The 24192-nt window shown below is 44.3% G+C and overlaps 1 protein-coding gene across 3 annotated transcripts in view; it reads right to left on the minus strand.

Moving 5' to 3' along the window:
* cadps2 (Ca++-dependent secretion activator 2) overlaps positions 1-24192 on the minus strand; it is a 125181-nt gene that overhangs the window by 50140 nt on the left and 50849 nt on the right. For all 3 annotated transcript variants that reach the window (XM_026312359.1, XM_026312357.1, XM_026312358.1), the window contains exons 4-12: positions 22854-22934; positions 22507-22740; positions 21722-21843; positions 16678-16789; positions 15402-15541; positions 11794-11860; positions 10599-10707; positions 10012-10212; positions 2667-2803 (exon numbers count right to left, since the gene is read on the minus strand). In XM_026312359.1, coding sequence (XP_026168144.1) covers positions 2667-2803; positions 10012-10212; positions 10599-10707; positions 11794-11860; positions 15402-15541; positions 16678-16789; positions 21722-21843; positions 22507-22740; positions 22854-22934 — 1203 coding nt within the window. The remainder of the gene's footprint in view (positions 1-2666; positions 2804-10011; positions 10213-10598; positions 10708-11793; positions 11861-15401; positions 15542-16677; positions 16790-21721; positions 21844-22506; positions 22741-22853; positions 22935-24192) is intronic.

The raw sequence follows: 24192 nt of genomic DNA on the forward strand, positions 1-24192 counted from the left end.
CAGGTTGGAACACAAAGCCCTCAAGCTCTCACAAAAGGCTGAGCAGAGAAGAGCTGGAGGGGCGGCGTGAATGGACGGGTCTAATTGCAGGGCTGGAAGGAGTCCTGGTGAGGCAGGTAGAGAAATGAAAGCAGCACAGATGTCACTCTGGTGAAGATCTTCTCGTTCGACTGCTTTTAAAAGATGAGAACACAATGCAACACATGTCAGGATGAGCCGACTCCTCGAGACCGGTCCTAGTTGGTGTTTCAGTAGAAGGATGTTGTCCACAGGGGCAGGAGGATTCCTTCAGGTTTTTATGAAGTGGGTCAAAAACAGACAGTTAATCTTTGGTAAAACTGGCAATGGTTGAAACTCTAATAAGATTCTTCAGCTTTAAGGTTCGTTCATCGGTTGAAAGGGATGTAAATTCTAATTTAACCATCTGGAACCTGCAAAAACATGTTGCTGGTCTGTAAATCCCAGTTTCCATTGGACACAGTGGAAATTTAAAGCACAACTTTTTAGAAGCTGCAGCAACAGGACAAGGCGTCTCTTTCAGCAGCCAGAAAAACTGTCTCACTGCAGGCACTATAATCACAACTCCTACAGAGAAGTTTTATTTTTGATATTGAGGGTTGATTTTCCCTCCCATGTAGCTGCTCCTGTACCTTTTTCCATCCAAAAAGCTCCCAGTCAATGTGGCGGTTCCCAACTTTTGGACACGTGTGCGTGTGTTTTAAGCTGCTGCACCACACTAACAGACAGATGTTTAAACAGATGTGTTTCCTGGAGTCAGCGAGGACTGATCTGTCTGCAGGAGGACCTGTTCTCTAAGCTTGATGAGGACCAACCTGAGAAAAGCTCCAGGAGCTTCAAAATGCTGCCCATGTGCTTTTTCCCTTCACATCATCTCCACATTAAGGTGGATCAAGATAAAAACGCAGATTACGTGTGAAAAGGACAGAAAAGGACATGCACCCAACACCAGTGTCTTACAGGTCAGTTGTGAAAAGTCCTCTGTCCACACAGAAACAACCAAATCAGTCTTTTCTCCTCCTCTTTGCTGCCATCATGTGCCTGCGGTGCAAACGAGCAGCGTCTGACGTAGCCAGACTCAGGGCTGCTTTCAAAGCCAAAGCCTCAGCGACGTGAAGGTGAATGACGCTGCACGTCGAGTCTTCAGGCCTCAAGTCTTTCATGAAAACCAAGAAAATGTCAGTTAAACATGTAGTTTTCAATGTTGTTGACAGCAACACTTTACACAGACAGATACGCTGTTGTTTTCCAGAGCCTCCATTTGTCCAGACCATAATACCCTGCAAAGCTGTTGGGTTTAGGGTCGTCCACAGTCAACAGATCTGGGACTGAGCTGGACCCGTTCCTGTTCCAAAAGCCTCGGCCGTAACGGTGAAAACCTAAAACTAAATAAGAAGCATTTCTGCACAGTTTGAGGTTCATGTCTCTTGCTTAGTTGCACACAACACAAAACCCTTCACTTCACCCCCCACACACTGATTTAGGCTTCAGCCTCCTCCCCCTCCTCCACTGAGCCCACCCAGCAGTTGTCCATGAGGGTCATGTTCCTATTTGGAAAGTATTGATTAGAGCGTTTATCCCCTCAATCAGTGTGAGAAGGCCCCAGGCTGTACAGAGAGAGGGAGAGCCCATTCTGTTCCTCTCACTTTCTCCATCTTTTAGTTTCACAGGCTTCCAGAGTCCAAACGACCAAACCTGGAATCTCTTTTTGAGCAACCAGCGTCTCAAAAGCTTCTCAGTTTACTATGAAATCAATAAATATTCACATTTGAGAAGCTGGGAGCAGTAAATGACATGAAGTAGATCTGCAGACACTGAGCTGATCTGAACACTGACTGCACTTTAACATCTAAAGCTCAGGAACCAAAGAGAGGACACCTTTCATGACCACACCAAAACAAATGAAATGCACCAATTGGTGCGTGGAACCTATTTCCAAAGCCAGTCCTGCATTTGTTTAGATATTTGACAAGAAACTTTAAATATTTTTACAATTAAATACAACTATTTTCATTAGTGCAAAAATATCTGCTGTACAGAAAAAATAGTTTTTAGAGTTTGAGGTCAAAACCCAGACCTGACTTGAATCCTCCTCCTCTTTTAATGCCGACCTGTGGTACATTACACATCATGGCCAGGACTGAATGCTTTAATTAACACGGTAAGAAGTGAACGACACAAAAAGTGCATTTTCATATATAATCTATGGCTGCGACTAATCAAACAACTGAGCCACAGTGAGTCAGTTCATCTATTATCAAAATATTTCCTGAAAAATGTTCAATTCAGTCAATTCAGTTCAATGAATCATTCCCTTCAGCTTGAACAGTGTGTTAGTCTCTAACTAAATACACAGACACGGTTCAGAAAAATGCTTCCACTTCCTCTGTGGCTGCTCTTTCCACATGCGGCCAACGTTTAAAGCTTCCTTGAAAAGAACAACAGAAGAAGAACTGAAGTTTGTGTCAGCAGTGACCAAAGACCAAAAGCTGCTACACTGAGAAACTCACAGACTGAACATGAGTCTCGCCCACATGGTTTGACTCAGAGCTGATCTCTGGGTCGTGGAGTTAAAAAATAAATAAATAAATAAATAAATATATAAAAATCACTGAGCTCGGACTAGAGGCCGAGAGCGTGTCACGTACCAGGCAGGAGAAGGAGTCGTTCATCCGGTGCTGCAGAGTGTGTTTCTGTAAAATGGTGAAGAGGGCGGCGTGGTCGAAGCGACACGGCGCTGCAGAGATCAGCTCCTCGACCCCCTGACGCTGGGACGGATCCAGACCTGAACAGGACACACAGGGAAGGAGGAAAAAGGCTGAGAGCTGCACAAACCTGTAGACACTCACACTGGATGTTCAGTTTGGTTATATGGGAACTTTCAGAGCACTATGAAACACCAGTAGGATTAAAACCCGGTTAACGTTAAAGGAAGATGCTCATGATTTAAACAACAAGTGGTCAATGAATTATCATCAATGGACTCCTGAGGATACTGGGCCATGATGAGCATCACTACAGACACACACAACACACTGAGCTGGTAACACCACATGTTGTGGCCTCTGGATACACGGATTTGAACAAACCCTGGATCTAGACTCCTGTGAAGAATGTGGGACAAAGACAAAAGACACTGGATCGACCACGTCTGGCTTCTTACAGCACCTGGAAACGATAATGCTGAGGAAAGGTGTGATGGTCTGTGGCAGCTCAGTAAAGTCACTGTAAAGTCAACTACACACTGGAACAGACACATACAGGTGGGAACATCAGACACTTGGGGATGAGCACAGTCCACCTCCTGGACACAGATATCGATCACCTGTTAAATGAATCTTACACAGACATGGTGATGGACTCTTATGAAAGGCTCCCTTCAGGTGAAACCATTAAAGCTGCTCCATCAGGACAACCATCATTGTATTTATGGACAATCCAAGCAGATTTAAGTTTGTGGTCTTGGGAAGGTGGTTTTTGTAAACGAGGGGAAGAAGAAGAAGCAACAAACAAAGAGCTGAAAAACAAAAGAGACACCGAGGACTGTACAGATTTCTTTACGTAGTCCCCTCAGCTAAACCACAGCTAAAGAGGTGCTACATAAATGTGATCTGATTCACAACCATTTACGCCTCTGTTCGAGCACACACACACACACACACACACAGGACTACATTGGCAGTGTCAGTTCTCAGTGCTGTGGTTAATAGTTCCCACCTCGGTTGGCTACAGATCCTCTGTGAAGCTGTCAGGACGCTCAGCTGACACCAAACACTCGCCAACATGGACGACATGTGAGGGAAAACACTGGAAGTGACTCACGGAGTCGAGAAACCAGCCAGGAAGACAAAAGACGGCAACACATCCCTGATCGACTGCAGCAGGAGATCAGGCTTCATGAAATGCGATATTTCACTTGCAGCAGGCTCAAAGCAGGAAATGTGTCAAGACCAACTCACTATGTAAATAAACACACCCTGGAAAACTGGGTGGATTAGTCTGAAATTAATTAATGGAGTTAATGATTATACACACGTGAAAAATCAATGACTAGAAAACAAAAGACTGAGCATCTCTGGTCTGAGCCCGAGGGTGAAGTGTGAATGAAATCCAGCTACAAAGACACAAAACTACTAAAGACAGAGATGCAAAACCTCAAAATGGGCAAAAACTGGCTAAAAAAGACACAAACTGGCAACAAATCACACGGTTGCTCCTTCAAACTTGAAATAAAGGGACTTTCACGTGTGTGTGCCCAGAGTTAGTCGTCCTCCACCCTCAGCTATTGATATATTCAAAACAATATTTGGATTATAATAATCCAGAAGCCCAGCAGCTTCCCAAGCTTTCCACCACACGTCACAGTGTTCGCTCAGGTGTCATCACAGACGTACCTTCACCTTTGTAGGTCACGTGACACCTGAGCAAACTTTGTTCAACACAGGCACGATGTGATTCTCGGTTCACCTTACAGGATGTTTTCTTAAAGCAGACGCTGTCGTTCTTAATGTCACGTCAGGAAACAGGAAGATTTTCCTATTAATCGGATTATTAAAGGTTTAACCCCCCCCCCCACCCCACCCCTTGGAAAGCCCTTCTGATCAGGTCAGACCACTGAGGTGGTCACATGATGCGGTTTGGGTCTGATTGAATATCAGGGTCCAGGTAAAAACAGCTACTGATGAAGCTACTGAAACGTATGGAAAAACACAGAAAACCTGCAGTGAGTTGGGAGCAGAGGCAGCATCTGTGTGTGACATCAATCCATATTTTCTGTCAGACACACTCATTCACACACATCCCCCCTTCTTTAACACACACACACACACACGAACACACACACTCAGGAGATAATAGCTGAAAGTTGGACTTGACACGGATCAACATCACTCCTCCGCCGTCTGTTGCCCAATCAATACTCCCCCTCCCGACCCTTCCTCTTATTATCAGCACTAATCTATATCTCTTTGTCTCGTTTTCTTTGGAGTCGCGTCCTTCACTCCCTGTCTTTCCTACAAATTACATTAAGGACCAATCCCGTTTATTTGGATGTAACGAATGTAAAATGACCTACATTGGAATCGGACAGAGGGAAAACAGGCCACTGCAGCCAAAGGGCAGCCAGAGACAGAGAGGTGGGAGAATCTGAAGGAAGGAAAGGAGAAGAGCGTTGATTGGAAGTTGATTGTGAACATTTCACTTTTGCTGCCTTTTTTCTCTTTTGGACAAAAGCGACAAAGAAAGGATGGAGGAGGGGGCGACGAAACTCAAATGTCTGAGAGTCCTTGCGGGCTTCTCTGTGTCCAGACAAAAACAAAATGGCAGCGTTAATAAAAAGCGATCACTAATGGTCGTCTCAAGCACGAGGCCGCAGGCGTGGAAACAGCGCCAGCATTCTTCGGCGAGCCGCGTTCTTTTGTGGTCCCATGTGTCGCACTCAGAAACTTCCCATCCCGAAATGTACTCCCACAATAAAAGCAGAGTGGAGAGTGTTAGGCTTTTCATTTGGCGGGGCCATTAACAGGAAGGCCTGAAAGGACTGGAAATGAACCCAGGTTTGCTCAGGCCAGGACGCCATGTGCCTCTTCTGTTTCTTTTATTTTTACGTTTTCTGTTTAGTCTGACCCCAAAGCCTCGTTATCATCTGCTGCTTCAGGCGCTTGAAGTGTCTGTGGAAAAATACCTAACTAGTGGTCTTACCCAGTTAGTGGCACTCGCAGTCTAAGTTCGGTCAATAATCCAAGGAAAACCCACAAACCAACAACTTGTAACGAGTCATGTTGTGATGCGGTTCGAGCACGTCTTGGTATCCTATTCACAAAATGAGTGAGGATGTTGAGGGCTGTGTGTGTGTGTGTGTGTGTGTGTGTGTGTTGGGGTAGGAGGGTGGGGGTAGTTTTCTCTGCTCGATCTCTCCATATCCATCTTGTCTGGGCTCCGTCGGTATCGTCACGGCAACAGTCACATCTATGTGACATCCTGCTCTGAGAGGTGGCGGCGGCCGCTGATGGCAGGTTATTGATGCAGACGAGGAGCAGGAGGACGGAGAGTGTTTGAGTGTGTGACTTGATCTGCCTGTCGGAGCGTGGCGGCGCAGACGAAGATGAGGACGGACAAGCCCATCAGCCTCCGTCTGGCTGAGCGAGGCTTCTCGCCGCGCACGGCGCAAATGGACAAACTCAGGGAAAAGTTTGAGATGAGAGCACAGACACGTCCTCGGCCGCTCTGCCGTGTTTGAGGAAGGTTAAGACGAACGGACAGCTTGGCGTCACTCCTCAGGATCATCCTCGTTGTGAAACTGACCACCTGCTTCTTCAAAAACACAACTGACAGGTGTAAACATCGGCGAAAAACACCTTAAGGTGTGAGTCCCGACCCCCAGCAGGCCCGTCCGGTGATACTGCAGACAGAAGTCACGGTCCGTGAGATAAAAGTGGATTTCAGGTCAGAGGCCACAGCCAAACGTCCCTGCAGCTGCTGCTGATTTCACTTGTTTGGACTCAGTCTGAACCTGGTCCATGTGATCCGCTGGCTGCACAGAACAGGCAGTGAAGGCGAAGCCTGCTGGAGTTTGTCCTTTTCTTTACACTTTTCACTTCAGAGCAACGAACATCACGAAGGCCACCTGTTGAAATCTGCTCACAAAGCAGTAAAACCTAAAGGCCTCGTTCTTCTTCTTCTCAAAACGTTTTTTTTCCCCTTCCTTTGTTACTTTCCATCTTTTTTCCTTAAATAAGGTCACCAGTCTTTTCACTGAGAAAACACAACGTGAAGAACGTCACGGTTCTTTTGACTTTTCTCGTGATGTCATTGTTGGTATCTTCGGTCTTCTGACCGCAGCAGGAACCGCCTCAAGCTGCCTTAGTTTTTCCATGTCAGTCAGAAATGATTAAAGAGGTTGTTTAATGCTGGAACCTGAGGAGATGAAAACACATATATAATATAAACATAAATAAATGCTCATGAAGGACATTAAAAATTTGTCATATCTTAAAAACGAATCAAAGACAAAAGTCTCCTCGGTGCAAACAAAGTCCTAAAGGTGAGAATCAAACATGCGTACGTGCACCCCAGGGTGTCTGCATAAATATCTGAATATATTTCACACACGTGCAGCTGCAACGGAAATGATTCTTTATAATCCAGCATTTTGCTTTTCTAGGCACAGAAACCTCGTGGACATGAGCAGCAGATTTACATCAACACAGCACCGCAGGATAAATCTGCCTTTAGTTGTACCGTGTGTGTTCATCTCCAGTAACAGCTAAACTTTACACACATTAAGAGGAAGATTCGAGTCTCTAAACCTGCCTGTCTTTGTGACGGAACGGGATTTACTCAACCTCAGTCAAAAGTTCACTGATACCACTGCTAGTGATCGTCACCGTTGCACATATTGTAATTTAACAGAGGGTGTGAGTGTGTCTGCGGGAAGAACAAAATGGTTTGTTGTTCCAAATAAAAATCCGGACATCAGGTGAAAAAGGAAGCTGAGGATTCATTCAGCAGCCTGCTCTCTCTGAGCCTCCGACACGACGTCCACCTGCAAACAGCCTCATTACTCGCTCTCACACGCCGCTCAATAAAACGTGATGTCGACGCCGCCTGCTCGCTCTTTGTGCCCCAACACATGGAGCTGAAAACAGACAAAGGGAAGGTGTTGCTGTCACCGTCTCACCTGAGTTATTAATATTTAACAGACAAGGAGAAGAAGAAGAAGGAGAAGAAGAAGAACGGCTCTTTTGTGTTCAAAACCACATGTGTTTACATGGAGTCGCTCAGGAAGTACAACTTTATTCAGGGTAAATAACTCATCTTAGTTTGTGTGTGTGTGGTTGTGTATCAGTGTTCAGTGTGCACATACCAGTCATTAGTGTAATTTAACCTCAGTTTTACAGTGATATGAGAAATGGCTGCAAAGAAGCAGATTCACAACACAATCACTGTTAAAGAGAGAGAGCAGCTCACACACACACACACACACACACACACACACACAGGTACTTAGCATCCAGTTAAGAGCTATTTCAGGGACACCTTCTATTTCCCCCTGCAAACAGCATGTCAGCACCTCTCACCATTAGCGCTTCAATCTGTTCCATTAAACGCTAACAAGTGGTGGTGAGAACGGGCCGGTGCCGCACCACATTACACAAATACTGCCCTAATCAGCTCTCAGTGTGAGGCTCTTCATGTCACAATGCTCGCCTGGGAGGCCGGCAAACACGCACACACCGACGCCCTCCACACCCCGCTAATAAATAAAATGATTTGTAGATGAAAGAGAAGACCTGCAAGAAGAAAACCGCATGAAAGAAAGCAAAGGGAGAAAGAAAGGAGTATAAATAAATATTGGGGAAAAAAGGAAAAACCTAAAAGTACCTTTAGAGATTTTGGCCACTGGGAGCGCTGCAGAGAAATTTTTTAATAGTTTAACAGTTTTACTTGTTGGCACCGAAGAGAAGCCGCAAAGTCTTGAAAAAGGAATTTCCCTTGTGGATCAATAAAGTTTATCTTATCTAATCTAATCTAAAGATGCAAACTATGTACAGTTTAAAATATTTAACATTCGAGCTTCATTTGTCAGCAAGAAATCTTCACAGAAACAAAAGGAGAAGAGACTAAAGGTGGAAGAGAGAAAACACTGAATAAAGGAAGAAAGAGGAGTGACAGAAGAAGCAGATGGAAAAAGATGAATGAAAGTGTGAAGAAAAAACATGAGAAGAAGAAATAAACTGGACTAAATTTTGATGGAAGATGAAGAAAGAGAGATGATCTAAGGCAGAAAATGAGAGAGAGAGGAAAAAGAAAAAGAAATGTGGTGTGTGTTGTCCTGAAGAAGCAGCGTCCCTCCTTTTGTGTCTTTGTCATTCTCTTCATCCTTTTTTCCATCTCTCCCAGTGTGTTGTCTCTCTCACAGAGGCACAAACTGCACACTGGTAACCTGTTTCAATCCACCTCCTGCTGTGTGTGTGTGTGCACCTGCAACCAATCAGCACTCTGCAAATAAACCAAATTTCAGTCCTGATGTGTCTCTAATAAGGACAGTTCCAATGTTTTTCAACCCAGGGTCGACTAAAACTTTAATGAAGAAATGGAAATGGATCAATTCAGAAACGAAGTGAAGGAAGGGCAGATGGAGCGAGGAAATGTTGAGAAAGGGAGCAATCAAAAACAACTGAGAGGGAGAAAGGGAAGGAAAGAAAAAAGTTAAAACAATGTGAAAATATTAAATATGCTTAAGGTGTTTTGTCATGTTTGCTGCAGACCTGATGATGTGAAACACAAATTAATTCATCTTCTCTAAGTTAAAAAATACGTATCAGAACCACATGACAACCCACCTGCATCCAACATGCAAAGAAAAGAACCAAAAGCCTAAAACCAAGACAGTGTGAGTCCAGCATCGAGAGAACCTTCAAACATGATAACTGTACACTGCAAAAACATGGAGACAATTGTAACCATGGTAACCGCACACTGCAGAGATGGAGACGGCTGTAACCATAGTAACCCCACACTGCAAAGATGGAGAGGGCTGTAACCATAGTAACCACACACTGCAAAGATGGAGACGGCTGTAACCATAGTAACCACACACTGCAAAGATGGAGACGGCTGTAACCATAGTAACCACACACTGCAAAGATGGAGACGGCTGTAACCATAGTAACCACACACTGCAAAGATGGAGACGGCTGTAACCATAGTAACCACACACTGCAAAGATGGAGACGGCTGTAACCATAGTAACCACACACTGCAAAGATGGAGACGGCTGTAACCATAGTAACCACACACTGCAAAGATGGAGACGGCTGTAACCATGGTAACCACACACTGCAAAGATGGAGACGGCTGTAACCATAGTAACCACACACTGCAAAGATGGAGACGGCTGTAACCATGGTAAAATGAGCAGTGGAGCTACAGTGAATGTTTTTCTTTTAATTCTCCTGCTTTTGTTTCGTTTCAGTCAGAATCAGAACCTACTGATCGGAGACGCCGCTTTCTGGTTTCCTCCTCTGCAGTTCATGGTTTTGTTCTGTGGCGGGGGGACCGGTTTGTAGGACTGTCCGGTGGCTCGGTACATAGCCTGAACCCACAGCACCCGATCCTGCTCGTCATCACAGGCGAACATGACCAGGTCGCCCTCCTTCACGGCGTTAAAGAACACCCGGCCGCCCTGCAGACCTGAGGAGGAGGAAGAGTAAAAAGTACAAGGCTCTGCACCAAATGCTATAAAGATCAACCAACATAATGAAACGCTAAGAAACCCTTACATCAGGCTGAAGACTGGTCATGTGTTGTGTTACTGGTTTTACTGTTAAATGTTTTAATGTCCTATTGTCCTTTTCTTCATTAGAGGCTGTTTTTGAAATTCAATTAATCTAATTCATGAAGAAGTAAAAACCACGTTCAGTGGGTGCCTCATTTTTTCTCTCAAATCTTTTGTGTTTCTGATTTTTCCAAAATAACATTCACATTTCATAACCACTGCTCAACACATGAAGTTAAACGTGCTAAGACCAGGCTGTCTGTGTGATGATGTCCCTTCAGCTCAGCTCAGGTGCACCCACCTGGCTGTGGGTCGCAGTAGTCCACCGTGTAGCCCTCCAGCTGCATCAGCTCCTGGGGCTCGGCCTTCTTCTCCCTGTAGCTGCACATGGCGAACGTGTACTGACTCACCTGCAGGACAAAGACACGGTGATGAGCTGCAACTCTTAATGCTAATTTCAGCTGTAAGACAGATTTTGGTCTCCACCATCTCTGGCTCTTTAGCTGCCGAACGCTCCAGTGTGTGATAAAGAAAATTAGTAAAACGCAGCAGGTCATTTTGAAGGTTTCTTTCCTGTTGATGTGAACAACAGTCAACAGTCCAACTGCAAACTGAAGCTGATTTCTTTTTTTTTTGCCAAGTTTCACATGAGGAGGGATTCAATGGGTCAAGGTTTGGGGACAGATGACACCTGAAGTCCACATCAGCCTGCAGCTGGAACAGCCTACACTCTACTGGTTTCAGGTTTTCCACCAGATGTTGAATCTTCTGCAGGGATTTCAGGTTCAGCTCTGGCATAAAGTTTTTCTCCCAGGTGGGTTTTCAGTTCATCCTGGTCCCCAAACTGGGAAAATCATTTCCTTACTGGGCTCAATTTGTCCAACACTCTCAGGCAGTGATTCACACAAAAGTTTAAAAAACCCCAGCCAGAATATTTTTCACACCTTTAGAAGAGAAGAGTCACTACCAAACTCTAAACAACCATTCACATCATCAGCTGAAATCAATGAGGCTTAAGTGACACTCAGTCTCTTAATGTATTTAAAGCGCTTTCAAAACAGACTTTTACTTCACAAAGGAAACTAAATTTTCATGTAGATGTTTGCCCTTGCCCTCAAAGATCCTGAGATCACTGTGCTCAAAAGAAAAAGTGCAATAATGTTCCAATTTCCAAAACTTAATTAACTTTGCTTTAGTGGGACTCTTGTGTTCAGATGGGATGTAAAAAGCCTTTAGAGTAGATTTTATTTTTCTCTTTCGATCGCCTCCTCGCTGCAAAATCGAAACATGAAATGAGAGTTTCTGGAAGAGCGACGCTTCAGTGCGAAGGCTGAAGCTTCAATCTAATACACGTCAAATACTCAAACACTTTTCTTCTGGAGATTTATTTCAGTTCCACCCTGAACCTTTAGTCCCCGTGGTGCATCTCTGATCTTCAGGACCAATACACTAATCGATCATAAATCAATATATGTCATCGGAGCTCACTTTCTCACCTGAACCAGAACAAAATATCTTCTTTTCCAGCGTTTCCAGACTCTCTGTCCCTGAGCGAACATGTACCTGAAACACAAACGACAACATGACACCAACTCAAAGGACAAACTTAGACACTGGCAGGTGTTTCTGTCAATTTCATCATTTTTCTGACCAGGCTGGAGACGGTTTTCTTCCCTGGACCACTTGGTCTACATCCCCAGACAAAGAGGGAGTGATATCTGCACATGTGGTCTTAAATACACTTTCACATGTGAGCTGTGATTTTTCAGGCAGCAGCTGAGACTCCTGACTTATTATAGTTATGTCATGTGATGCACGTAAACAAAAGCCACCAGGAGCCTGTAAAAGTCGTCAACAATCAGCAGGATCCGTACGGAGCCTCCTTATATGTCCCCACATTGTGTTATTTACTGTAGGACACAGACAGCAGCTCATTGAGGAAGTCTTGAAGAAAAAGGAAGAATGACCAGCGTGGCCTCTCAATCAATGGCTGCTCCCGAGCCTCCTGAAGCGTGGGATACAGGCAAGTGCAAGTGAGGAAAATCAATCGATGGCGAGACCTCTTTCTTCAGCCCTGCAGCCCGCCCTTAAAGAAAAGGCCTCCAGTCAAGGCTGCGGCACGTCTGGACCGAGAATCTGGGCCATTCTGTACAACGCCGGGTTAACATGTGGCACCGCTCACCGGCCACTTGTGAAAATTAGGTTTCAAACATCCATTCAGCCGCAGGACGCCGTGGCCGGACAGACAGAGAGTTCACTGCAGTCATTTAACAGCCCTCCCTGTGAACAAACGCTTCCTGTCACTGGTCATTTAGCTGGAAATTCAGCCTCAGGAAAAAAAAAGAAAGAAAAACAAACCTTTCCCATCTCGCAGCAACTTTCTAGAGATTAGTCAGTAAATTAAAATAACACAGAAAAGACACTTTGCTGCATCACAATCAAAAAAACTGACACTTGCAAGAATTTGTGCAGAAGAACAGGTGAAATCATGTCACTACACTGGCTGATCAAAGATTTTATTGATGGAAAAACTCCTTAAAAATAAATAAGAAGAAAGGATTCCTCCCACTGGTACCTGCAGAAAATCTAATCATCCTGAGCTGCTTTTACACAAAAAAAAACATATTCTATTTTCTACTTGTTTTTAAGAAGCATGTTTTTGAGATCAATCTATTAAAGCACTGATAAGGAGTTTTTTGTCTTTTTGGAAACGGCACCTGCAGAGCCAATAATTTTCTGTTCGTCTTTTTCAGTTTTTCAGACTTATAATTTTTTTTAAAAAATTGTATTGTATTTATTTTTCACCAGGCTTCTTGTTCCCAGGCATCCAAACATTGTTGTGTTTTATGAGATGAAATAATAAAAGTAAATCATTTGTAAGAAACAGTTTTGTTGTGGGATTTGTCAGATTCCACTGACGCTCAATTTTTTTTCACTTTCAGAAAAGATTTTTTTTCTTTTACAAACAAATTGTCTTAAATTGATTTTAACTATTTCTCCCCCTCCAGTTGCTAAAGTCATTTAATTTCCTGTGAAGTGGAATAATGTCACTACACTCACAGCCTTTTTTGACTTCTTCTGCACGAATGCACCATAATTACATTAAATATTTATACATACATGATGACGCCTTTTGTTGAGAGTCTCTCTCCCCCTGATAAAATCACTCTAGGCAGGAGAAGTTAGCACAAAGCCTTTTTCTAATGATCTGAATTATTAATGGGATTAGTTTTCCTGCTGCGTCTGTACAATCAGGAAGAAAAAGACAAAAACAACCAAGAGTCGTGCATCTGTCGCCCTGTTAAATGATTCACGTTTTTGTTTTGTTTTTATTTAGCCTGAACTAGGAATAAAAGGAATAAACACAAATGTCAAACTGTTATGACGGAAACATTTTCTGCTATTTGTGGCTCTTCTCGGACGTTACGTATTTGGCTTTTTCTGTCTGGCTCCTGTCAGGCCTCCGATCAAAGACTCTCAGGGAGAGAACAGCAACAAACAAAAAGAAAAACACAGGAGACAGACAAGGCTCCTGCAAACACATGAAGAAGAGCTGATCCAGAGTCAGGCCAACACTGACCCCTGCTGGAGGTTTTTAAATGCTAAACTGTGCAGTCAGATCAGAGACCTCAGGTTAAACACAGTGTGATGCGCTTTAAGACGAGGAGTGGTGAGTATTTAATTCATTTATTTAGTCCAGTATGTGGTTCTGATGAGTGAAAAGCTTTGGGAACACAGCAGGAACCTGTTCTTTAGCAAACACTAACAGTTCGGATGTTTGAAATGTGGGAAACAGCTGCACTGGAACAACAAAGACGTGTTGTGTTTTTGATATGGCTCATCATAAGGTGCTGGCTCAAAAGTAAGATTTTGCTGCCACCTTCTGGCTGCAAAGAAGAACTAAACTTATAATAACTCCACATAAACATGGCCTCAGCAGGTTTTATATGGTTGTGTTACTTTGAAACACTGCAGTGATAAATTTTATTTTTTTATTTTCAGCTGGATCCAAGAACAAACATTAATAAATTCTGTCAAAGGACAATTTGGGGATTTTTCATGTCTGATGATTACAATCGAGAATATATCCAAAGTTGGAGCCTTTTTAAAGATGAATTTCCAGATACTATGGTCGTGTGAAGGTTTGTTGTTTGGTCCTTATTTCTGAATAAATTTGGCAGTAAATTTGTTCAGATGTGAAAACCGCAGGATATTTGAAGTTAGCGGGTTCTGGGTTTGAAGTAGATTTGTTTCTGGCCCATCTCCGTCTCACAAAACACAGAACAAAGTCTGATTCTGTTTATTCAGAGTCTTCTGAAAGAATCAATCCACAGATTTCTCCTTAGAGCTCCATGCTGAGGCTGCCAGCAGTCAAAACACAGTAAATACATAAAAACACTTTATGTATTTAGTTCTGGCACAGCTGGAACATCAGAAACTAAAGCAGATGATTGGAGAAATGTAAAGAAACACCTTGTAGGTGTTTTTATGTTCCCTATTAAAGTGTAAGAGTCCAAAGTCCAAAACAGCTCTGATGGTTCTGACACTGTCCTTATTCCTCCCCTCGGCCCGTCGGTGTTGACCTCCACCCCACACACAGACAAGTTAACAGACCTACAACAAAACATCCACCAAAGGTTTCCCTCCACAGCTCAACATGGGCCGAGGTCTTAAATCCACTTTAGAGACTCATTTAGCTCAGTGGGACAGAGTCTGAACTCTGGACTGTGTTTGTAGAACTCAGAACTCAGAACATGTGTGCAGTCTGTCCAATATCACTCTCAGTGGAGATGAGCCAAGCTTCAGGGACCATGAGCTCCTCTCATGTACATATTGCACAAGACGTGTCCTTTAAAATGACTTTGGAAGATTTTTAATTGAGCTGATGTTAGATCTATAAAATCTATGACTTCATTTAACCAGCAGGTGGCGCCAACAGCCTGCACATGCATCAAACACACTGTCTATTAAAGCTGTGCAGAGCTTTGAATAAAATGTCATATTATTATATATATTTCAGAAACCGCTCATTAATGTGAAATCCTCGTCTTGTCTCTGCACGTTTCCTGTTTGTGTCTAAAGACCGAGAAGCAGCTCGACTCACCCGCTGTGCTTCATGTTGGGGGGTTTGTCCATGCGGACCGCCAGCTTGATCTTCAGCTCCGTGTCCTGACTGCTCTTGGGCACGACCATCCGGTGGAACTCGGCCTGCTTCGGCCCGTTTGTGGTTGGGTTCAGCACCACCTGGGGGCAGGGGGACCGGTTAGTAAGGCTCATAAAAGGAAGTCATAACTTTTCTTTTTTTGAGTTGTCAGGACTTTTGTCTGCATGTTTTCTAACTGTGTGTAAACAAACCCTGAGGTTCATCAGAAGGATCATAAATCCCCATAGTCCCACTTCATTTTCATTTTAAGTTCAATCCAGATTCACCACCGATCTGTGTTCTCAGTGAGCGCCGTGCAAACGCAAACACAGGAGACTGGTGGGTGATCAGATCTGCTGTAGCTGCATCAGGACCGATTGGGTGATGATCATCACTGATAGAAACAGAATTTACAGGAAGTGGAAATCCACTTGTTTATCTCACCTCAAATCAGTTGTCGGCTGGTTCTGGACGTGAAGACTCATGGAATAAAATCGCTCCATTAAAGTGCAACCATCTCTGCTGCTTTTGTTTACTGTGTTTCGTCTTCAGTGTCCTTCGTCTGTCGGCTTCCATTACAACAGTCTGAGCTGTGTCTTCAGTCCACTCTGGACTCTGCTGACACAGACTGGTGCCGTGTGTGATTCACGTTAACGTCTCCACGTCTTGAAGGACGTTCTTCCCGTCCAGGCCAATCAGAACCTGTCAGTAATTAAAGGGTCTTAACCTTGACCAGTGGTTTTATTTCTCCAGGGGAGGTTACCGCTGATTTAATATTTCATCAGCTCCTCTATGATTCTCTTTCTCCTCTGGTTTATTTATTTTCATATCCAGTAATTAGTCTGTAGAGATTGTAAACACTGGATCCCATCGTTTGTCTCTCGTTCTTTCTGCTCATGTCTGACCCACGTGGGGGGAACATTAGGTGACGGGACGAGTTTCTGGAGGGGACAGAAACATGGAGGCACCAAAACCAAACTGGTCTGTGGCTGATACGACATTTTTGTTGGAGCCTTTCAAAGATTCTCTAATCAGAAAGATTTCAGTCATAATACAGTTGGAAACATTAGATGTTGTTAGAACTGATAGCAGGTGGGATCCATCGCTCACAGGGACCCATGGGGATCATTTGTCAGGGAGACAGGTCGCTGGACTTTATTTAGAAACCAGAGTGTGTGTCAGCGTATGTGTGTGTGTGTGTGTGTGTGTGTGTGTGGCACAGTGTGCCTGGACTCACCCGGCCCAGCTCCTTGTCCTCCAGAGCCAGGACCCCGGTGCTCTCTGTGAACAGCTTCACTTTGACCGAGGGCAGAGGGTGAGTCGTGGTGAAGTCGCCCTGGGTCCCCCACCTGAAACACAATATGTGTTTTCATTAATACACACAGACAGGCTGTGAGCTCTGCTCGGCACAAACTGGTCATCGGACATGAACGTGTGTTTGGTCAGCAGGTCGGATTTAAACCTCACAGCTGCAGGTGACAGACTCTTGCTGCGGCTCGTCTAAACCAACACACCTGTAACCATCATTTGGTTCTGGAAAATCTCTCCCAGACTCAAAATGAGGAGAAACTCTGCTTCTGTCCTGCTTCCTGTTGTATCAGTAACAGTGTTTGCTGGCTGAGCTAAAACAAACAGCACCCGTCAGGCTCGGATGAATCTCGGCCCATATTTTCCAGGTTTGAAATCTCACGGGGAGAGAGGCGAGCGTGTGGGTTTCAGTCGGGCTTTGTGTGGGTATGAGTTTTTTACGTCCTGAATCCTCAAGAGCCCGACAGTCAGAAAGCTTTCAGGTGTGAATCCCCGGTGCTGACACCGGAGCATGAACAAAGTGAGGCTGCGCTGCACAGGAATCAATCTATCGTGCATTTCAAACCTGTTGGTGTTTTACACCTGCACGACGAGGCGACTGCTGCGGCTTCACGGGCTGCAAAGTTAACTTCAACAAGAGGCGACGCCGCGAACGCCGCTCCGTTTCCTGCAGCAACGCTACACCAGGTCTCTGTAAACAGTCCAACAGTCCCATCAGCTGTTATCAAGAACCACATATTGTTCATCTCTCAGACGCTAATGGAGCTGAGGATGATGGAGACAGGGCCATTATACACGCTCCTGTGATTACATGCCTTTATGTCAAAACTGTCATTTTAAGTGACTGTGCAAGTGTGTGTGTGTGTGTGTGTGTGTTTGTGGTGCACAGATGACAAGTGACCCCTTCACTTGTGGAGGACGTGAAGCGAAGCTGAGCTCCATATTCAGTTTCCCCAGTTTCCAAGGCAACATCGTACAGAAAGGTGTGTTTGCTACACACACACACACACACACACACACACACACACACTATTTTTTTAGGTAATCACAGAGACATCAGACACGAATGACAGAGGACAGACACTGATCCAAAGAGCTCTGACCTCCTGACCTGCTGTAATGGCTTTAATGTGAGTGATAACACGAGCGCGGCTGTTACTCCACTTTCCATCTGAGTCTTGTCTGGTTCTCAACTTCACCTTGAGAATTAAACACCTTGAAAGCAGCAGGCGTGGGTGAAAATGTAGGACGGAGCGAAAAGTGAAATCTGTGAAGCTGATTAGTGAAAAGCTCCAAACACACCTCCAGTGTCTGGGTTTGACAACAATAAAATACACTATTATTTCATAATAATATTATGGTACAATTCTCCAGTTGAAATGAACTTTTATTTTGCCTATGGCTGCATTCAGTAGAGGGGATTTCTGGTTTTATCTTTATTTAGTATTTATATTTACAGCACTAATTTAACTGGCTCTTACATACTAATTATTGTTATTAAATATTTACACTCATTAACTGTCAGGTGAAACTCAATTAACTGGCACTAACCTTCTGATAAATTACCTGCTAAAATGGATTATACTTAAAAGGATGTGACATTTTATTTTCAAAATAAAACAATATACAAACGCAGGGTGCATGAGAACATTTTTTTTAGCTCTAATTAAAACTGGTTAACACAATAATGTAGTGGTGGTTTAACCAACAGCTGAGTTCTTCACCATTTTCTGGAAGATGTCCTGGATTTGTGTGTGAAGCCCTGCACCAGGTGACGCAGCAGCAAAATAACTGAACTTCAGAACAGATTTCATTCATAAGCCTTTTGCACCTCTGTCTATTTTCACCAGGAGTGGAGGAAGCTAAATTCAAGGCTGGAGGAAACATGAAGGAACCGTGTTTTGGTTCTTCAAGTGAACTATAAATGAAGGGTGTTATTATTGAAAAGGCCCTGAGTGATTAAAGAGCTGCAGGACTCGCAGCTAATCATGTCGTCTGTGTGATTACAGTTCACTGCAGCACGGGCTAATTACAGTGAAGGTTACAGCACGTTACACCTCAGGATCCAGGCTGACCGGCGAGGTCACCAGGTGACACTGAGCTGCCCTAATTGGCTCTGTTTGGTTGACTCAAGCAGACAGAGGCCTGCAGGAAAGAACAGGGAAACGAAAACCCAGCACCAACAGCTGGAGGATGTGAAAGGGCAGCCTCATTACTGCACGGCCCCCCGCTGTCCGCCCTGCATCCAGCGACCGACAACCGCTGCCAACTTTGAGCCGAGCGGCGCTCACTCGCTAGCAGGTTGTGACATCACAGCAAAGAAAAAAATAACACAGCTATAAATCAAAGGTTCTGGATGAGAACCAATAAGCTCAACTGGGTATTTGGTCGTTTTCCTGCAGGAGATTCAGGTAAATTGTTGATTTTTGATTTGTTTCCAAAGTGTGATGGGGCTGATCTCTGTTAGGATGTTATATTTCTCTTTCACTGCACAGTCAACTTGATTACTAACACAAATCTATTTTTATGATCTCTGGGTAACGTCATGGCCGCACAACAGTTTTTGAACCTGAATGCTGGTTTAGTGTGGAGCCCTGTTAGAAACACTGATAGCTTCACGCTAAATCTCAGACTCCTACGGAGAGAGGACAGAATCATCCACCAGGGACTCGCAGCAGCAACAGCAATATTCCCCCATTTATTCTTATCGCCTTATGTGAAATGCTAAACCTGAGCACTGTGCAGCTGTAAATCCTGACTTGGTATGGCAGCACTGTAACATACTGACATGAATAGACTGTGGAGGGGCCTAAAGTGCAGAGAGACTCCAGGTTTCTGCCCTGATCTCTGGACTGGGAGGTTTAATCTGGATGAAGTGAATCAGCCTCATTACTAGACACAGCAGCTGTAGTAAAGTTTCATTATGCTCCATTTCATTTGTTACTGACTTTGTCTTAATTAGATCTTGTTGTATGTGTTTAGCGACAGAGACAGAGGAAAAACAAAGAGAACAGAACCTGCTGCTTTCTGTGCTCGCCGGGTTTTAATGGAGCTGAATTCCCAACAGAGACGTTCCCCATTGACACACGTTTTGGTTTGAGCATGTTGAACATGTTAGAGGTCGAGTCGGGGCAACTGGACTTCTAGCTTTAACTACTCATCCAAGGGGCTTCATCAGTCTGAGAAAATGCTGCAAGTCATCAGTCCAGCTGGTCTGGAACCTCCAATTTATCTTTCAGGTTGGTTTCACTCCACCCTTAGTCCAAGTCAGAGTCCTTAGACCCACAGTCCTGAGTTGGTTTGTGCAACCTGTGTGTGCAACCAAAGTGCAGCCTGGCTTCTCTTACTCCTCTCTCAAACCATCCAGAATCTCCACAAACACGTTAGCATGATAATAGGACTGTAAGAAGACTGTATCTGCTGACACTGAGTCAGAGATGTCCTAAAAGGGCCACCGTACAGAGGAGAAGATGATCATAAAGCTCCAACACAAACCGACGTGTGTCTTTCTGTTTATGAGACCGACTCCGTCACTGTAACATCGCTGCCTTATCTCCTCGCCGAACGTGGCTCAGCTCTTCCTCTCTTACACTAAACGTGGAGTTATCTACAGTCCGCAGAGCGCCGAGTGCATTTCACAGCTGTGTGCGTCTGCTGTGGTTCAGCTTCAGGTAACTGCGTTAAAGCTTTCCACAGAGGCCTGTGTGTTCATTTCATCTTCACAGCCTCGGACGATAAATCTGATTAGGCTTCAAGGCTTAGCCAGCTAAAAGCACAGAACTGAACCGAGTAATTGAGCTCTGATCACCGCTGGCGTCTCCTCGGTATCAGCACAGACTACAGCTCCGTCACACTCACACGCAGCCTTTATCTCTGCACAATGAAAATAAAATGAGGGTTTGTCTTTAGAAGAACAACAACAGGCAGATAAACACCACATGAAGCTATAGCTGTGCAGAAACTGAGACCTTATTATCTGAACCTTAAAACTTCAGTTTGAGCGTGGAGTCTGCACGTTCTCCTCACGTCTGTGTCTCCAGCGTCTCCTCACAGCCCAAACACCTGTTGTCAGACTGACTGCAGGTAAAAAACTCACTAACTTTGGTTATTTCTGTCTATTTAATCCAGATGTGTAGAGCCAAAAGTGTTGAATACTGAAAGCTGAAGGCAAACACTTGGTCAGATTACTGAGCATGTTTACTTATTCCTGTCATCATCAGATATTTATTGATTTGAATGAGGAAACTTTTCTAACTTAGACGTACGGTCAGTAACCTTTTCCACACATCGATTCATTTTTTAGGTCAGACAGCTGAAAGAAAAAATCCCTCAGAGCCTCAACAATGCTGCTTTCTCCTTTCAAGTGCCCTGCGCTCAAGCATGAGTTCAGTTTTTTGTTATTTCACTTGGATGTTTGACCTTCACTGTGCAGCTTCACAATAAGAGGCTGCAGGAGAAGGTTTCCCATGTGTTCTCCTTAAATTCTCAGCCAGAGGTGAATTAAAGGAAAAACCGTAACAACTAAATGGAAGATAAATGAACGCAGATGCTTCAGTGCAGATTACTGAAAGGTAATGATGTAAATCATGGCCTTTACCCATCAAACACCTACGGGAGACTCTGCACCAACGTGACACACTGCACTTAATTTATTTTATCAAGAAAAACACATTATTTAACATAATTATAACATCTGCAGCCCCAGGTGTGTTGATGTTACACATTAAATGACGTTGCACAAAAATAAAGATCATAAAACATCAACAGGTTGTTTATCCCTTCAGGAAAGAATCAATGAAATTTAAATTAAAGGTAAAAAAAGGTCATTTTTTGGTTTTTCCTTTAACGAGTCACATGACAACTAGTCTGGAGCCAGTCGTGGCCCAGGGCGACATGACAAATACTAGAAATCTGCACATTTTTATCTCTTTGAGGACCAACAAAGACTCTGAGCAGAGGACAGAAGGACTCACTGTGGTCTGGAAGCCTCAGCTTGGTCCGTCTGCAGCTTCTCTCCTCCCTCCACCTCCATGGTGCAGTAAACAATCCGGTTTGGGGCTACAGACCTCAGTCCCTGAACCTCCACAATCACAATCTGAAACCAGCAGCAGAAGGTTGGACTCATACTCTGCTCTGAGTGAACAGACACAAAAACTAAACTAAGACACTGGGCTGCTTAACATTTCCATTCTTTAAAGGTTCAGGTCCCCTCATGTGCAACAGTCCTGTCTATCCCAACAATATTAGATTTCAGCCACAGGGTGCTGGGCTGCTGGAGGATCCAACATTTACATCACATTTGCTGAAGAGTTTTCATTTGCATGTTTGCTTGTTTCTGCTTTTAACTTCAGACACACAGAGAAATTACACACATTTTATAAGAGCTGGAACAAGAGCAGGGCGAGCTCTCTAGCTGCTCCACAACACTAACTACCAGCAGATCCTTGAGCTGTTTCTGGGGCTTTTATTTTGGTAATTTTTCCAGTAAAGGAGGAAAGAATTATTATCACTGGGGAAAATGTTTGTTTTACTTTACAAAAACATTATCTACAAAATGTAATGACCTGCAGAAAATCACACATACAAGAACTATTGTACTACTGTAATATTGTGCTACTGTATAGAAATACTTCTACTAGTATTGTGATCATGTTCCTAGACCCCAACTCGAACCTTGACCTTGAGCCCTAAAATCAGGACAGTCCTCTGAAGGTGTGAGGACCAAACAAACTTCACGACCATAAAACGACACACAGACCTCCAGAGTGAAGGACAGCACCACGTCAGACTTGGACAGGATGTCTGCCTCGTCTCCCAAGTCCAGGAAGGAGTTGTTCACCGAGGAGCGCTTGAGCTTCTGTTTGAAGTCCGGGCCTCCTTTGGACACCGGCAGACTCTCCAGGTTCGCCATCAGCAGGTTGACGGACGAGCGCAGCTCCTCCACATACAGAGCTTCCATGTCAGGGGACGCAAACTTTGGGTGTCTCTTCTCCTGCAAGACACAGGCTCAGTTACTGAACAGTTTCCTTCACGTCAACATGAAGCTCTTAATCACAAGTAATAACTGTGTGTGTGTGTGTGTGTGTGTGTGTGTGTGTGTCTCACCCTGGCGATCTTCTCGGCCAGCTGTAACCTGCCGTCGAGCTCTCTGCGGATCTGAGCTGCCTGCTCATCCACATTGTCCAGCTGGGGAACAAAAGGAAACGATCGGGATCAATAAACCAATCACATTGTTTAACAGAGCAGGACATTCAGTTGTGTATCGATAAACCAATCAGCAGCTGAAGTGGTAACAGTAATGAGCCAATTAGGATGGACACAACCTTTTATGCCTGTTGGTGTTAATACTCTTTTATCATCACATGGAGTCAGGGGCCACTTAGACCAGAGACCTCTGAACGGACCGTTCACCTTTCCCCTGGGAAGTCGATCAAATGACAACAATCTGACTATGAAAACCACAAAACAAGGAAAATGTGATGCAAATCTGCACAAACTGTTAAAAAGAGACACCAACTCTCTGAAAAGTCACAGAAAATAACCCTGAAGACAGTAAAACAACCAAAAGAGACACAAAACAACCAAAAATGATTTTAAAATGACCATGAAGTGAAGCAAAATGAGTCACAGTTACCATATTACCTCTAAAAAACACACACAGTTCAACACAAACTGACTACAGGTCAGTGGTTCCTCAATCTGTGAATGAGAGGCCTTCCACACGTCTGTACTCATGGGCCCATGATCCATCCACGGGTTTCACCATCCTCTAAAGCGAGCCGAGTCTGTGCGAGAGCAGCCGGCAGGTCGTCAGCGAGACTCAGAGAGGAGACGAAATGTGTGAAAAGTGAAAGAAGGTTTGCTTACTGTGCAGAAAACAGCTTCATCGCGCAAATCTGCGATGAGCGAAGGCGTTTAAAACGACAGTCGCAGATAAAACGGCTCCGATGGAAACGGCCTGAAGCCAGAGGAGCTTTCTGAGCTGATAACAGACAGAAAAGATAAGCCGTTTAATTTGAGCCTGTTTCAGTTCAAAATCAGCCGCCAGAGTCTCATTTGCACTGATCCAAACTGCCTTTGGTCACAGTCCTGCACAAAATCACTGAACAGACAAGTCTGCAGCACAAAATGAAACAAATGCCACAGTTACAGACGGTTATTTCTGGGTTGTTTACATGAGGCCCTGAAAGCCTCTTCACTCCTCTCAGACTCCGGATCCTGGACTCATCAGATCTGTGGCTGCAGCTCTTTCCCGCCAACACAGCCTCAGCTCAAAGAAAAGAGAAGCCGACCTTGTCTGGTCCTTCACCCGGCTGCTAAATCGACTCACACAGACACGTATCCACCGCAGCCTCCTTTATGTTTCTGTTTGTAGTTTCTCTAAAAGGAGAAAACACCCTGCAAGTCTCAAACGTCTGCCTTCAGGCTGTTTGCAATAAAAAAA

The sequence above is a fragment of the Mastacembelus armatus genome, chromosome 6, assembly GCF_900324485.2.
Source record: "Mastacembelus armatus chromosome 6, fMasArm1.2, whole genome shotgun sequence".
Taxonomy (NCBI): domain Eukaryota; kingdom Metazoa; phylum Chordata; class Actinopteri; order Synbranchiformes; family Mastacembelidae; genus Mastacembelus; species Mastacembelus armatus.